The sequence below is a fragment of the Ptiloglossa arizonensis genome, chromosome 1 (genome assembly GCF_051014685.1).
Source record: "Ptiloglossa arizonensis isolate GNS036 chromosome 1, iyPtiAriz1_principal, whole genome shotgun sequence".
Classification (NCBI taxonomy): Eukaryota; Metazoa; Arthropoda; class Insecta; order Hymenoptera; family Colletidae; genus Ptiloglossa; species Ptiloglossa arizonensis.
The window spans coordinates 34,732,705-34,749,008 of NC_135048.1; the positions used below are offsets into that span (position 1 = coordinate 34,732,705).

The window sequence follows — 16,304 nt, forward strand, 5'->3', positions numbered from 1 at the left end:
CACTCTCGAACAGTCGGCTATCGTATTGAAAAAACAAAAGAACGGATTGTATTACGAACGATTAATTCTTACCTCTTGCCAATCCTGTCCGTACCACACTTCTCGCGAGCAAATCTTACTCGCTCTTAATTATCTATTTCTACTAATTCGTCTACCTTTCTTGTCATTACTTCAAATTCTCCCCTTTCCGAAATTCACGATCCTCCAATCTTCTCTGCTTCCAAACGCATCAGATCTTTTTATTTTATTCCCCGACGCGATACGTGTATGCGCACGATGAAAACGTAGTATAACAATCCAACGTAACGATACGTTAACACGGTTCAGCCGCTTTTCAAAAATAACCGTACACACGAGATTGTTATACAAAATATTTCTTTATTCCATTCGCAGCTGAATTACATACATAGCTTACGTACGTGTATCGATAAAATAAAAAAAAAGAAGACATTCGACTGGTAACTTACATACATTATACATTATAGCTCGATTAAGAACTGTTACAGGAATGTGTAAGTTAACTTTTTGTACATAGTGTTAGCGTAGGTACGTAAATATGGCGTGTAATAGGACTAATAAAAATATGACTTGTGAGGCATCCGGCTACCGTCGTAAATTAAAAATAAGATTCGCACAAATGGAGAGATAGAGAGAGAGAGAAAGAGAGAGCAAGAGCTCCCAGAGATCTTTCGAGACCTGCGTATTCTGGAAGCCATTCTTCCTCCGATCGAACGAAACAGACCCGTCTGCTTGTTTTTATATCCTTACATTCTTGGCACAAAGTTGGCCCGCTGTATAAAAATAAAGAAGCAGCGACAAAAGGAGTGAAAAAACAAAAGGATCCACGATATCTACCGGACTAGCAACTGCCTCGAGGATACTTGCAATTAACGTTTATTACTTTACTCTAGACTTCCTTAATGACTCGGCTTGTTAATTAACAGCTATAGGTACGATAGAAAGGCCCGTATAAATTAAAAAAAACCGCGAATCGACTGGCTGGAACGGGAATTACGCGATTCGTGCGATATAACAATGTCGCTGCCGTGTAAACGCTTAAATCTATCTCTTGTACACGGTGATACTTCGTAACGGTTAATCGCCGTCTATATGCAATTCGAAGCGTATTCTTCTCAGGTATTCTACGGGGGAACCGAATCACGCCAACGAGAACCCGAGCACATCCTCCAACGAGTAGTCGAACAGCCTTAAGTCAAGATTGTACAAGCTCGCCAACTTCCGGAGCTGCTTGTACGTCAGCGTGGAATAGTACTTCTCCAGTTTCTTCGCGGTCGGCTCGCTGTTCGGAGGTTTGGCCGGAAAGCTGTAAAAACAATCGAACATTTACACTCCAGTGTGTGACCAAACACCGATAAAGATCGTCGACACTCACTTGACCGACTCGACGCCCATCCGTTCCAAAACCTCGGTGGCGTCCTCGACCAAACTTTCGTATTTGCTAACGAGATTGTAATTAACTAAGCACGGCCGGCACAGCTCGTATATCGACTTCCAGTGCTCGTTTCGCGTTTCGTTGAACGAGTCGTCCGTAACGAACTCCACGAACTCGCTGAACGTCACGTCATCGCCGTGCTTCAACGACTCACCGGTCGCGTTGTGCCTGTATCTCTGTTGAGGAAATTTGTTCACGTTCAGTTCTTATACCGGTCGTACGGAAATTCGATGTTCAGTCGCGAGCAACGCGAATCAAGATCGATCGGGGTAAATGTAACCTCCCTGGAAGTAACGATACAAACGGAAATAATTTCAGATTATCGAAACGATTCGTGAAGTAACGGAACAACTTTCCAATCCCTTACCGCGTCCGCGTTCACGTTTCCACGAGAACCGGAAACTGAAATCATTCTCCATCGTGTGCCCGATCGAACGAAAAACATAGAAATCGAACAGTACCTTGATGATCTTCTTTCCGAAACGCGTTTGAAAGTACTTGGAGCTTCTCTCGTGTTTCGCTTCCAGTTTGTTCCTATAGGCCGATAACAGTCTCTCGAACGGATGTCTAACGACGATCAGCTTGTCGTATGTCGCCAACATCCGTTCGATCTCGGGCTGCGTGTAGTTGCTCAGCCTATGAAAAGTACCCGGAGAGTGAGCTTGATCGGCCGGTATCTCCAACGGATCGCTACCCGGCCACTTTCCAGTGGCGATCATCAGAACTCGTTTCCAGTTCGTGCAGGCAACCTGGTCGACGATCCAACGAAAAAGACTGTAAACTTGTTCACGCTTGGAAGTCGATCGCGCGTCGAGGTACAAATGCCCCGAACTTTGTATTATTTCACTTTCAGCGACGACTGAAGTGGAAAACCACTACCGTTGAATATTTACGAAACTCTCGAGATCCTTCCGGATCACAGCAGCAGGGAAAATTACGTTTACGTATTAGAAAAAATTAATCTAATCGGAAACTTACGCGTTTGAAACGATCATTAGCATCGCTTTACAGAGTCGATGTTATAAGTAAGCAATCGTAGAACCGAGTCTCCCCTTACCCCGTCGCGATTTAAAAGTACCAATGGCCGAACATTCGTCGTAAAAAGTGCAATAAAATGATGCTCTTCCTCGCACGCCATACCTTGGGAACGTAACAGTAGAGCAGTTCGTGCTGTTCGTCCACGAGGATATTTCTAAAGGATTCCGTCTCCGAGACATCATTCTTCGATTCGACATCGCCGGGGATCTCCTCGCAATTGTACTGTAATCGCTCCTGACGTTCCACCAAAGCCGATCTTGCCAGAGCATTCGGCCCGGTCCAGGAATACAGAAAATTCTCCGTCTCGAAGAATCTTCTCTTCTCATCGTTCGTCAAGGTACGCTCGTCTGCTACGCTCGCGTTCGCAATGTAACTCGAAATGCTGAGAACAAGTAAAACTGTCCCCCAAATACGGCATCCTGTCATCGTCCTTCCCGTCCACCCGGGACATTGAATCACTTCTCGATCGGTGTGTAATTATTCGCGAACAAGTCCCTGTGAAATCAAGCAGAACAACCAACTGACTCCGAAAATTTCAACGCGCACCGTCGATCGTGCGAATTTACATACGCGTATGCACATATTCCAGCGAGTATACGATCGCTGTGTACCGGTTATGCGTTTCTTTTTTTTCTTCTTCTTTTTGCATGCATGCACGCAATGTTTTCTCGAGATGTCCGATATTGCAACGATAAGATTAGAACGTTCGTAGAACTTCCCTCGCCGACCAACTCGATACTTCCTCCTACCGAACTATAATTATCTACCAATGACGGTTAAATAATCTCGGATAGTCTAATACAGCCGAACGCGATTATTAGTTACTCGTTCGTGACCAATTGATCGAAACTCGAAATATTGGCATACCTTAACGCCAAGTGAAATCGAATTTCAGAAAATTTCTTTACGATTCGGAATCGATGGTAAAATAAACGAATCTTCGCGGATGAATTTTCTTCGGTTAAAAAATCGCGTGCAACCGCGTCCAATCTTTCGATTAAACTTTATTGGTGTCAATTCGCTCGATTGTTCATCTACGTATTCGAATTGCGCGAATTTCACGGTTGTACGCAAAATTCTCGAATTAGTTTGTTATTTCAAGGCGGACGCGAGAGATCGATAACGTTTAATTGTTCGAGCGACGGTAAGCATCGCGTATAGTTAACGGAAAGGAAAAGATATAATAATCGGGTCGAGCGGCTCCGTTTCATGCTCTGTTCCAATTCAAGTACTTTAAAGCCGGTTTTGAATGGGCACTGTACGGTACGTTTGACATCTAGATATGTAGAACAAGCTTTTCCTTTAATAAGCGCGAAGTGAGACGATATCCGATTCGTGGTCGATTTACGGTCGGTCCAGATCTGGCTGAATACTGTAACAGTGTTTTTTTGAGACCGTTCGACGATGTCGTACGATTTAAAAATAATATTCGTATCAATGTGCAAAATGATGCCACGGGTGAACCGTGACCGCGATAACATTTCGGTTTATGTAACGAAAACGACGATTTCGTATTAAAATCGTTGCGAACCATTCCCGTCGTAATAAAGAAACGCGAAACAAACCGGTGAAAATTGTTCGCGTGAAAGTTACATTTTGCAATAATGGTAAACCCGGGAGTTTGCGATCTTGCGAAATTGCATATTCCATTTCGTAATTACGCTTGTAACATCCCACCGGGATGTAGAAGCAGCGAATGTTTCGCGAGGTAATTTTTGCGCGCGAGTTCGATTTGTTGTTACCATCGTAGTTAACATTTACGCGAAATACGTGCACACGTTCGCGGGACCGTCACCGATTCTCGTCGCTGGTTGTTCGTTGAAATTAATCAAACAGGATACGCTTGTTCTCTATTCAACGACACCGGTTTATCAATATTTATCAATAACAACAAACGCACCGTACAACACAAAGAGGAAAGAACAGACGAGTAAACAGTTTTTAATCGTTCGACTCCGTTCGGTCTCTCGTGAAACGATTCCGTCTCTCTCGCACCTACACCGGCAAAGATTATTTCCTCTAACGTTACTCAAAGCTCAAAACCGCGCGAACAACCATCGACATCCTTTGAGAAGTTGCACGATCGATCCTGGGGACATTTATTCGAGACCAGATCCCGTCCAAACGCTAATGAACGAACTACGGACGCGCTCCAATGCGTTTCTTCGAGGAAAAACGAGCTAGTCGAAGCGATCTTCCGATACGAGTAACCTCTGTTCAACCGGTGCCGGTCGAGTCCGATGCGGAAAACCAAACATGCTGCAAATGGTATTAAGACAGACGTGAAAAATTCACCGTGTGAATAAATGCAGTATCGGAACAACGAACACCGTGAAGAAAATCTCGTATTCCGTTACGCAATGCGATTGGAATTTATTCCTCGTTGCAGAATCAGCCTTCACCTTGAATTTCAATAACGAAGAGGGGCGAGGGGGGAAGGAGAAGGAGGGAAAAAAACAAACTAAGCTCGTCGATACTTCTCGAATCGATAGGAATCACGGTGAATCCGTTGATCGGCACTTCGTGGATGAAACGATCGAGGTAGAAAATTAAGCGGAACGCGCGACCGTTGTACCGGTATCGTCGTAGCATAAGAGGGACTCACCTGTTTACGAGTAGAAACGTTGAAGCGCAGACTGGCAAAATCTACGTGGCATGCTCGGCCGATTCGTAAACCACCGGGAGGCGCGTTGTCGAACGCTTCGACGCTACCCGAAAACTCATGTGGATCCTTTGAGAAACTCGGCGAGCGAACGTCCCGGAGATGGATGATCCCTCGACGAATCGACCTCGTTCGACCGAGACGACTCTCGGGTGCGAAGACCGCGTATTCCGTACGGACTCGTTGGATTACGTTCGCTACATCGAGAGTGAGATCCGTGACTGAAAAACCACCGATAAACCTCGAAAATTTCAAGGCAGATGCGCACTGTGAATCGACTCGAACCGCCGAGCCGATGGGCAGTCGGCTATTGCCTTGACTCGGTGGACCTTCTGACATAAGAATGGAACGTGGTGCCAGTTTGTAGAAGTGAAAGAAGCTGCGCGCGCCACCGATGTTTCGTCCTCGTTTCATCGAGGCAGCGCGCACCGTCGACCTTCCTTGCTCACCTGTGCCCGCTTTCGAGTTGCCCGCCCGGCCCGTCCGAAAATTTTGAAGGTCGGCCATGGTGTGTTTGCCCGCCAGGTACAATCCTGCCACGTTCAACGTTATTTTTCCGTCCGTTCTTTATCCCTTTCGAACGAGACGCACGTTTCGGGGGAAATATTTGCACGATGCTGCCTGCGCGTAGATTCGGTCGAACGCGCCACGGAGAATAAAGAGATCGAAGTTGACAATATTCTTTAGCCACGAATTCTGAACAACGTCGCGACTGATACCAATGACCGGTAAAGGATAAATCTCGTCGCCGCGACGCGTTTTATGCAAGACCGCAGTCCCACTTTTGCGTAAAAGTACATTACAGCGCGGCCATAATGCACCGTTAAAATACTTTGAGAATGATCGATGGTAACCCGACGCCGGAAATATCCGTCGTTCGCGGTGATTCGAGTCGAGTGAATTCTTCGATTGAAATTTTTACAGATTTATGATCAATGACAATCGTTCGATACGAATCGCCGATAATCGTACGGGATCGTACACGATCCGATCCAAGAACGACCTACGAGCTACGTCTGCCGGATGATCATTTACGAATTTTTCGTAAAACTTGTCGCGAATATTTGTGGGAATGGAAACAAAGATTACATCGATCGCATCGCGTACACTATCGCGTTAATGTTTGATAAATTAGCTGGCCGTTACGATTGCGAAATTGCTTCTCATCGGGACAATTCGAATCTGTACGCATCGATCGTACAGCGAACGCTTCTCACCGAAACGGATCGATTTCGATCCTCGTAGGATCGATACTCAATGTCCCAAATACGTGGAGACCGAGCTCGAGAAAAATTGTTAAAAAATAACGACGCGTTGTATGTTTTCCAACGACGAAAAACTCGGCGCGTTTAATTATCGAGGTAGCGTAGGCGCAATTTTTGACTTTTTTTTTTTTCACGCTTCGCACCTGTATAAAGGTCCTCGTCTAAAACGACGCGTCACTAGTTGGCTCGTGGCTCGTATGGCATCCAGAGAAAGTGCCTTACCTTCGATCGTCATTCGCGCCGTCCACTTGCCGACGGATAGCTTTAGTCTCGCTTTGGCCTTCGTTGGCTGACCGTTCTCCGAAAACGAAGTTCATTCGTGAAAACCGTGAAAATAACACCAACGCTCGGTGAAAACTACGAGGAAACGAACCGAAGAAGGAAATAGGAGGAGAAACGAGCTTAAAAAAAAAATTTCGTATCGAGATACAACGCAATCTCGAGCGATAAATGTCCGTGGTATCGCATTCGCGAGAGATACAGAAGATTCACACGTACTTAGGTAACGCCGCGCTTTTACGCATTACATTTGAACGGAACGTCTAACGACGAACGAAATAATTCGACGTATCGGTCTTGTTGGATTTAAATCCGACGATATGTATATTTATTGTACTGTTTATTATATTTATTATTTGTCCGCGATTTTTATCGTGGATAGATACGCGTTAGGAAATAGTCGCGTTCGAAAGAATTTCAAATATTTTTCGTGATAAACGACGATTCGAACGTTCCTTCCGATTTCATACATAGTTACACGTATAGCGTAACAAAGAAAAATTAAATTAAAACGATCATTCGACGAACGAGTAATTATTGACGAGTTTTCTTGTTTACGAGTTATAGTTGCATGTGTACTTATAATCGCACGTTGCGTAATTATAAACAATCGATCGTGTAACACGGTTCATTTAGAGAACAGTGTGCAACGAGTACGATATACGATCTTCGTAAAGGAAGATTATTAATCGAGTTCAATTACGAACGAAGCTGACTTACGTCTCTGTTTAAGGTAAATCATGCTTCAAATAGCGCTTTGGCTACCAATTGGTTTGCTCGTCTTTTGGCTGTTATTGAATTATATCGGGAAAATCGTTGACGCCTTATGGGAAATTCTCATGCCGATTATCGACACGAAACCGATCGATCTGCGTACCAAGTTCGGGGAATGGGCAGGTGAGCGAGTGTAAACGTATCGGTGTTCGACAAAGTGTATTTGTTCCGCGGTTGTTTCTCATTTCCCCTTAGGGTTGTCTCATTAAAGGCGTCGTTGAAATTTCAGTCGTGACGGGATCCACCGACGGTATCGGTAAAGCGTACGCGAAGGAGCTAGCCGCAAGAAATGTGAACCTGGTGCTGATCAGTCGAACCATGGAAAAGTTAGAGAAATGTAGGATTGAAATTTTGCAAGACAATCCGAGCATCGAAGTGAAGATCATCGTGGCAGACTTTAGCAAAGGGAAAGAGATCTTTGCGAAGCTCGCGGAACAACTGAAAGAGATACCGGTCGGAATTTTAGGTGATTGAACGCGATTAATCAAAGTTTCACTTTGTGCACAATCCACTGTTATTAAACGTTATCTGCATTCATCTTTGAATTGTGAACCGTTAACGCGAAACAGGTTTCCTATCGTGTATACGATACAGTATACAGAAATCTATAATTGTATGCACAGGACGTTTCACGAAATGTGAATATAATTTGAAAGATGAATACAGTTTGCAGAAATAATCAAAGAAATATCATTTTTGCGTATTATATCCGGTATTAAAATTATGCCCAGGCTTTACGAAACAACCCAATTCGTACCAACACGTATGAATTAACAAACTGATTGATTATTTATCGATGCATGAATATTTTCCAGTGAACAACGTCGGTACGCAATACAGCTACCCCATGTATCTCGGTGAAGTTCCGGAAGACGAATTGTGGGACATCATAAATATAAATATCGGGGCTACCACGTTAATGACACGATTGGTCATCGGGCAGATGCAAAAACGTGGAAAGGGTGCGATCGTCAATATTTCGTCCGGTTCGGAATTACAACCATTACCGTTAATGACTGTATACGCTGCAACAAAAGTTTACATCAACAGTTTCTCTAAAGCGATCAGAGCCGAATACTCTAGATTCGGTTTAACTGTACAACATTTGACGCCATTCTTCGTGAACACAAAGATGAACGCATTCAGCGACAGGCTGCAGGTAAAGTGAGCGCGTACGATGCTCTATAAATTCATTTCTGAATAAACGATTCATTGTTTTCGTTGCAGGTATCCAGTATTTTTGTGCCTAGTGCAACAACGTATGCCAAAAATGCGATCACCACACTTGGAAAAACGAATACGAGTACTGGCTACTGGATTCATGGAATTCAAAAAATTTTCACGTTGATTCCCCCGACACAGATTAGAACGAAAATTGGACTATTTATGAATGAAAGTTTCAGACAGGAATACTTTAAGCAAAAAAGGACCAGCTAAGTCCTTCTGTGTCTTTGTTTTTTTATTTAAATCTCCCCATTTTACCCTGTTGTGAACTTAATGAAATTAATCGAGTTTCTACGATTCATAATTGTCAACTCTTCGCATGAGATTAAATAAAGGAGGGAAGGAACAGAGGAAGGTTTTTAATTGTATTGAGGAAATTCATAGAGGTGGAACGATAAACAGAAAATGTAGAAAAAAAATGTGTACAGTAGGAAATATACTATTTTGTTATTAAAGTTTAATTTGTAAGTATCATTTTTTTTTTTAAATAAATGATTCGTCTTTAAACATAGAATTCTAATTTCTTCGCACAATTTTCCAGATATCTGTTCGTAAATGCACTTCGGGAAATACAACTTTATGATTTATTTTCACAGCAAATAAAGTATATTGTTTTTCTTTTTTTAATATATATATATATATATATATTTCAAACATAGTGTAGAATATATATTACTTTTTATTTTCGCCACAACTGACCGAGCAAATATTTGTGGCATGCCGTGTAAGTTCATTGTAATTCTTTGTAATTTGTAAAGCATAAAACGTGCAATTATGCAATTATTGAACTGTATAATTTGAAGATTTTAATTATTAGACTTTTCGATTCGATTTAATTTGAATAGAATTATTTGTAATAAATAAATAAATATATATATATATATATAAAATATTCTTTCAACATTTTTTGTAAATTTTTCCTTAATAAAGTAAAGCATACATCTTGTATTTCAACTTTCACGGTGGTTGCGCAGAAGATCCATGAAAACGTTTCGACTGAGCACCCTTGCGTACGCATTTCTAGATCACGTGACCTAAGCGGTCAAATTCTCGAACGGGGCGCTCACTCTTCACCCATGCATCGCAAAAGAAAGACGTTCGAATTTTCCATATATCTCACATCACGGGCAAGATGAATCAGTAGTTCAACGAGCGACTTGCACACGCAAGTGTGCCGATACAACAAACTACCATGGAGTAAGTGATATTTGTTACTTTAAGGATTGCTTTAAGTTTCTACCTAACGGTTAAGAGGTTACACGGTAACCTGGGTCTGCCATTTTGTGAGTCATTCTGACCAAGCATTTACATTCCAATGACGCTCTTATCGAATGATATATTCGTTAACTTTATATGTATAATGTTAGAATTGTATATTATTCTAAAAAACTGATTTTTAGAATAAGTCAATTTCATGAAGCGATTGAAAAATTTGATCAGATGATACAATTCAGTGTTACGTCATAATAACGTAGTTTTTCAATATACTCATATTTTACAACATTGTTAGGATTATGAGTTAATTTTGAGTTACATAATATAATCGACAATCGAGGCGTGTATTTAACTCGCTCATAAATTTTTAAGCCAACTATTTGATTTATAATCTGTAGTTCATAAGTCCATATAAATAATTCATTTCTCTTTTAAAAATACCCCTTTGTATCCCTGATTTTTAATTAGTATTTAATTAAATTAAATTAATACATTAGAAACTTATGTTCACAAGAACTGTATAGAAATTTGCTGTATTTAAGTATGTGATACTTTTTGTTGCAAGCACTTAATTACATTATATGTAACGCACATATTTAACATTTTCAGAGCCAATATGGCGCTCATTTCGAGCTACGTCGTACCGACGACACAAATTTATTTTCATCATTTTATAATACCTCTTGATTGGACCACCATCGACAATGACATCCAGTCAAAACCAAGAGATGTTGTCGTGGAAGTTCGAACCAATATCCCCTAAGGGGATTGGATTGTCAACCGATGTAGAAGATGATTGGTTTTTATTTGATGATAAACCTGTTGAGCCTACTAAAAATGTTGAACCCGCTATATATGAAGATCATCCTACCCGTGCACAAGTTGCTACAAAACTTTTAGAAGAATTAGATGAATGGATTAAAGAAGGTAAGTCTTTGTATTAAGATCTTATTAATAGTAATAATTGGTAATTAGAAATGTCCGCTTATAAATATTAGTGAGCATTCCTAATTTGAATTGGAATTTGATAACTCGATATTTCTATTGCTACATTTAACATATATCATTTTTTGTCATTATTACCAGGTAATTTGTTTCTTAGATGTACTTCAAGTTTTTACACATGTCAAGTCTAATTCTAGGAATGTATCTTATCGAGTTTGATATTGATAGAAAAGTCAATTATTATAGAAAGAAAATTGTAAATCGATATCATATATGATATAGGTTGTATTACAATTTTCATATAACTGTAGAAATCAATTCATTGGAAATTTGTAAACACTAAGCCATGATATATACATATCCATCTACAAAAACAAAAATATATGCCCAAACAGCATATGTTTTATAAAGAGTAAATATGTAGAGGCTTCTATATTAATAATAAAATAAGTAAATACCCCTTTCATAATAATCGAAATTTGGTTATGTTGGTTACTTAGTGGATTAGTAGAATTTATACGATTTTAAGATTATTGTAATACGCAGTGTCTATAACGAATATTAAAGTATCGTGATGCCGATATATCTTTAAATATCAAACTGTGCATAAGAGTAGGCGAACACTTGCAGAACGTTCGTTCATATTCATGCATCTATTAAACCAGCGTACCCAAGTTTTCAGAACTCTATGCATGAAAAGGATAGAAACTAACGTTAACGTTTTATTCAACTGCATTCTCGATATTTCCTTCGCTTTCATTCTTCTCGCTTCCTCTACTATGTGTCTCATTTTTCTTTCTTTTTTTCTGGAAAAGAGAGTGGGACAAACTGGTTAACCTCTATATAAACAGCTTTGGTTGAAGGCCGATAGGGGAATGACGTGTGCTTAATAGCGTTGGAGTAGGGGCGACAGAGGGGAAAGTCCAAAGATAAGCAGGAGTGGTCTCGCAGTATTGTAAACTGATCATACGATTCCGTCGATTAGTCTTCATCACAAGTCAACTTTCTGGCGATACTTAATCGTTTGTCGAGTTTAATGCACTTTTGTTATTGTTTTAAATCTACAAATATTTCTATTGGGTTCACTTTACCGAACTAGTAAAAGAGTTACGCCTCTTTAGCGATAAAATCTACCACATTCCTAATTTATATACAAGTCGACGACCGTGTCAGTGATCTTAACGCCAGAAAACTGAATTGTTCTATAGTGAATTGTATGCTATACTGTATTGTTATTTTCAATGGGCTATAAACATTATTTATTTACACAAGTTTAATTGATTCTGTTCGGGATAGAAATTGTTCGTAACATACGTTAGCGTATTCGCACGTGTTCTCGGAATCTATTCCAATTAGGTAGTGGGTTTCGAAACAGCAACATTTACTGGAATAAAATTTGAAATTGTTCTTAAGCAACAGACACCACCGGGAACGGTGATATTTAATTGATCGCGTTGGATTACGATCGATAAAAAGTGATTGGTGAAGTGCGAAATATCCGTGAATATCTAGTTTATATCGACCTACAAGAACAAATTCAAGTGTAGACCAGTACTTTAACGATACTGGCATCTTTAAAAGTGATCCAAGAAAAAGACGCTTCTCGATGCCCGAGCGTGCTAATGTTATATGATAGCATGCAGTTCGCATATCGCTACACGTGGAACCGAGAAATCATTGTCAATTCCCAAAAACTGGTAAAAAGACGTTGAATTGGGGCTACTCGCGTCCCTGTAGGTTGGACTTGGCTGCTTCGCATCAAAAAAATACACCGTACCGTACATCAAGAACGATTTTTCAATCTATATTATTCTCCCTTCTCCTTTTCTTTTTTAATAAGGGTTCACGCGAAAACACTCGCACGTGATAATGGCTGCTATATGTTTTAGTGGTACGTTTTCTTTCGCTTACTCGATCTCCTCTCTCTTTCCAACATTCGTTTCGATAGAAAAATATCTTTATTACGCATATCAGAGCACTGTTGCCACATTGTTTGCTTTATCGTTCAGCAGAATTGGATCGAATCGTCTCTAAAAGTAATTGCTATCGAATTATTTTGTCAAATTTTGCGAGAACAATAGTTCTTAAGTATTATATCATACGCAATGATTTATCCATATAATTGCAAATCTATCATCTTCGATTGTATTTACAATGAATGTTTAATAAAAAAAAAAACATTTCTTATGATAAATAATTGATTTGTTAAGAACTACACCCGTGATTTAGATCCACTTTCTACACACGTTAATTGGAGAATATGTTAAAAGGATTATTTTTTAAAATGTGTGTAAAAGTCAGCTATAATTTGTGTAGTTATGAAAACAAGAAATTGAACCTAGTACTAGCAATTTAAATTATTTCTAAAATGCATTAACATAGTTTTTATAATTAATATTCTTTAATGATAAAATTGTATTATGTACTTATATAAATTTTTATAATTAAAAAAAATCTTATCTAACCTCATGCCCTCTGTATTTAAATGAAGATAACTTGCATATTTCACATAAAGTCTGATCAAAGTTTCATAAAGAAGTAGGTTGAGGGTAGTTTAATAAACTTAAAACTTGCATTGTAGTAAAATATATGTGTCATCGCACAAAATTTTGTTTTCACTTACAACAATAAATATTAATGTGTAACAAATAAACTTACAAGATTCTATCTTGTTATAGATTTGGAAACCTCCTGTTTACATTTTTGCTAGAAAAGTACTTCTCAGTTTAGTGAACAAGTTTACATAGTTAAGTTGTAAATTAAAACTATATATTTTTTTATTTATTTTTCAAATAAAACAAATTTTTATTTAAATATAAATTCTTGTCTTTAATATTAAATTATGCTCCAAATAACATTATATCTATATCGATTGCAGTAAATGTATAGTACCCAAAGAAATTGCAAATCAAGAACTTGTTTTTCTAGTTGAACTAGTAACGTCCATGAAATTATATATACATCAATGTACCACTCCTACTTATTGTTCATGCAAGACAAGTAAAAGTACTGTTAATCTCTAAATATACATTGACAAAATAATTTAAATATTATTCTTGGTCTTTTAACAAATTATACTTTTCTGTCCTTCATTTAAGACAAGAAATGTAATAATATTCAATTATAAAATCTATATTTCCATAATGATCTTTTATACTTTTACTATACTAACATCCTAAAAGAAACATTTAAAAGTATGTTTATTAATAGATATAAATATATCTGATTATCAAAATCAGATATAATGATATCAATGTTTTGTTTGTTTGATATAAAATTTGCGTGCAAGCAAATTATTAAATGAAGCAAGATACAAAACATTAATTTTCTCTATATTTCAGTTGTAAAAGTGAAAAATATGGTTTTCATTTACATTAAAAATTATTTGTCTTTTTTTTTTACAGAGCCTTTTTCTGATTGGTTAGAGGAAAAAATTGAACTTCCCATTTTTGAGGAATTACCAGTTCCTGAAAGTGGACAACTTAAACCGACATCATATAATGAAGCTACCAAGATTCCCCAACAAGATCATACCCAAACTTTGTTACAAGAGTTTGAAACAGTTCTTGGAGATGTGGAAGCTTGCCATCAAATAGTCCCATCATCAAGTTCCACACTTACACCTCCTCAATCACCACCACCACATAAACCATTAAATGTGGATACCCAGTTACTTGTTACTTTACAACCTGTGCAACCATTGTATTCTAATCATCAGTCTACATATGGTGTGGTAGTTTTTGAGGAAAAATCATATGTTAATGAAGTACCTGCACAATGGAACACAAAAAATATATCATTAGATCCATTAAACACAGATGTTGCACATGACTTAGCTGTGGTGGATGAATATGTACGTTTACATACCGAAGATATTTCACCATCCAGTCCATGTACCAGCTCTGGTGGTAGTTATACTTCATCTGAAGATTCTGTAGATGATCCAGATTGGATTTTGGAATCCGGAAGGAAATGTGCATCAACTAGAAATCGCCAGAAACCTTACTCCCGCCCGTCTGTAGAAGATAAAAGAGTACGGAAAAAGGAACAAAATAAAAACGCAGCAACACGTTATAGGCAAAAGAAAAAACAAGAAATAAAGGAGATATTGGGCGAAGAACGAGAGCTCACAGATCATAATGAAAAACTGAAAAATCAAATGAAAGATTTGCAGCGAGAAATTGGATACTTAAAGGGCTTGATGAGAGACTTATTTAGAGCCAAGGGTCTGATCAAATAATCCATGTATCAAACACGGTTATGTTTAATCACGTTTATTAAATTTATTAACCATATTTTCTGACACTAACTATTTTACAATGGTACTAATAATATATTGTAGTATGTAGACTTAGATTATTGATTGTTACTCCCTTTCTTTTTAACTAGCCACATATTTAAACGTAAATCTAAAACCTATCACAGCTTCTTAGTAGGACTACAGAACTGTCATCATGTAATCCATAAAATGTACACCATCTCCTGATTTATTGATGATCCGTTAAGATTAGCAAACAAGATGCATTAAATAACAAGAGAATTTATGAAGTATATAGCCCTATGAAACTCTATTGAGTGGAAACTTACTATTGCTGAGAATTCTACAAGTGATCTGATGCATCTTAATAATGTAAATCTTTTCATTCCAAACAGTTCTAACCCAATAAAGTTATGAGTTTTCTTACAAAAAATATTGTATTAGAAAAGTAAGAAATGGGTTATTGTGTAATAAACATCAACATTATTGTCAAAAATATACCTGTTTTCTGATTCCCTAAAAATATTAATCAAATAGTTGCATTTTATAGGATAATCTAAAGAATATGTAAGAAATACATTTTTCAAATATAACTCTTTTTAAAAACAAATATTAAAAGTTACTTTTATCATTAATATGGTTGTCATAACCATTGTGATCAAATGTACATCTCGTACTCGAAAATATTGCATTGTACAATATTTATGTATTAATGAAAATTGAATTTTATAGAGCTGTTAAATACACACAGTTTATTGACTACTATCATTGACCTTATAATCGATCATTGAAGTGTGTGTGTGTGTGTGTGTGTGTGTGTGTGTGTGTGTGTGTGTGTGTGTGTAATGACTATCGCATAATTTTATATTAACATGAAAATATGTTCTTAGAATATTATTTTCCCAAAAAATTAAGAAAATTATTTTGCTTCATATTTTCTGTTAATATTTTATCAGCTAATTAAGAAAAAACTAAATTCTTATCATTTATTATTTAATTATCTTTCTTTCTGCACACTATATATGTATCCAATACATTATGTCAAAATAGTGTTTAGAATGAAAATAAAATCAACTGTATAAATGTATCATGAATAAACAATATCAAGTAAAGCTTACAAAACTTATCACAGTTGTACAATTTTGCCATATTAAATAATTTTCACAGAAATCATAAAAATAATGTAAAATT

The 16,304-nt window shown here is 37.8% G+C and overlaps 3 protein-coding genes across 5 annotated transcripts; 2 read left to right on the top strand and 1 right to left on the bottom strand.

Moving 5' to 3' along the window:
- Positions 1-364: 364 nt before the first annotated feature.
- Positions 365-5,494, bottom strand: LOC143146238 (carbohydrate sulfotransferase 11). The gene is made up of 5 exons (XM_076310350.1): positions 5,097-5,494; positions 2,594-2,986; positions 1,915-2,202; positions 1,394-1,629; positions 365-1,324 (listed from the first exon to the last, which is right to left on the bottom strand). Exons 2-5 carry the CDS (start codon positions 2,915-2,917, stop codon positions 1,159-1,161), a joined length of 1,014 nt encoding a protein of 337 aa, XP_076166465.1. The 5' UTR covers positions 2,918-2,986; positions 5,097-5,494; the 3' UTR covers positions 365-1,158.
- A 1,114-nt stretch (positions 5,495-6,608) lies between these two features.
- Positions 6,609-9,210, top strand: LOC143146244 (inactive hydroxysteroid dehydrogenase-like protein 1). 2 transcript variants are annotated; one of them, XM_076310359.1, is made up of 5 exons: positions 6,609-6,920; positions 7,431-7,594; positions 7,701-7,937; positions 8,287-8,630; positions 8,699-9,210. In XM_076310359.1, the coding sequence occupies exons 2-5, from the start codon at positions 7,438-7,440 to the stop codon at positions 8,906-8,908; spliced, it is 948 nt and encodes a 315-aa protein (XP_076166474.1). In that variant the 5' UTR covers positions 6,609-6,920; positions 7,431-7,437; the 3' UTR covers positions 8,909-9,210. The 2 variants fall into 2 exon arrangements, with proteins under 2 accessions (XP_076166474.1, XP_076166484.1); XM_076310369.1 differs by lacking the exon at positions 6,609-6,920 and having other exon boundaries at positions 7,297-7,594.
- Positions 9,211-9,744: 534 nt separating this feature from the next.
- On the top strand, positions 9,745-15,611 carry Crc (bZIP transcription factor crc). Of its 2 annotated transcripts, XM_076325893.1 has the most exons (3): positions 9,745-9,892; positions 10,520-10,837; positions 14,260-15,611. In XM_076325893.1, exons 2-3 carry the CDS (start codon positions 10,615-10,617, stop codon positions 15,093-15,095), a joined length of 1,059 nt encoding a protein of 352 aa, XP_076182008.1. In that variant the 5' UTR covers positions 9,745-9,892; positions 10,520-10,614; the 3' UTR covers positions 15,096-15,611. The 2 variants fall into 2 exon arrangements, with proteins under 2 accessions (XP_076182008.1, XP_076182017.1); XM_076325902.1 differs by lacking the exons at positions 9,745-9,892; positions 10,520-10,837 and adding an exon at positions 11,836-12,746.
- The last annotated feature ends 693 nt before the right edge of the window (positions 15,612-16,304 follow it).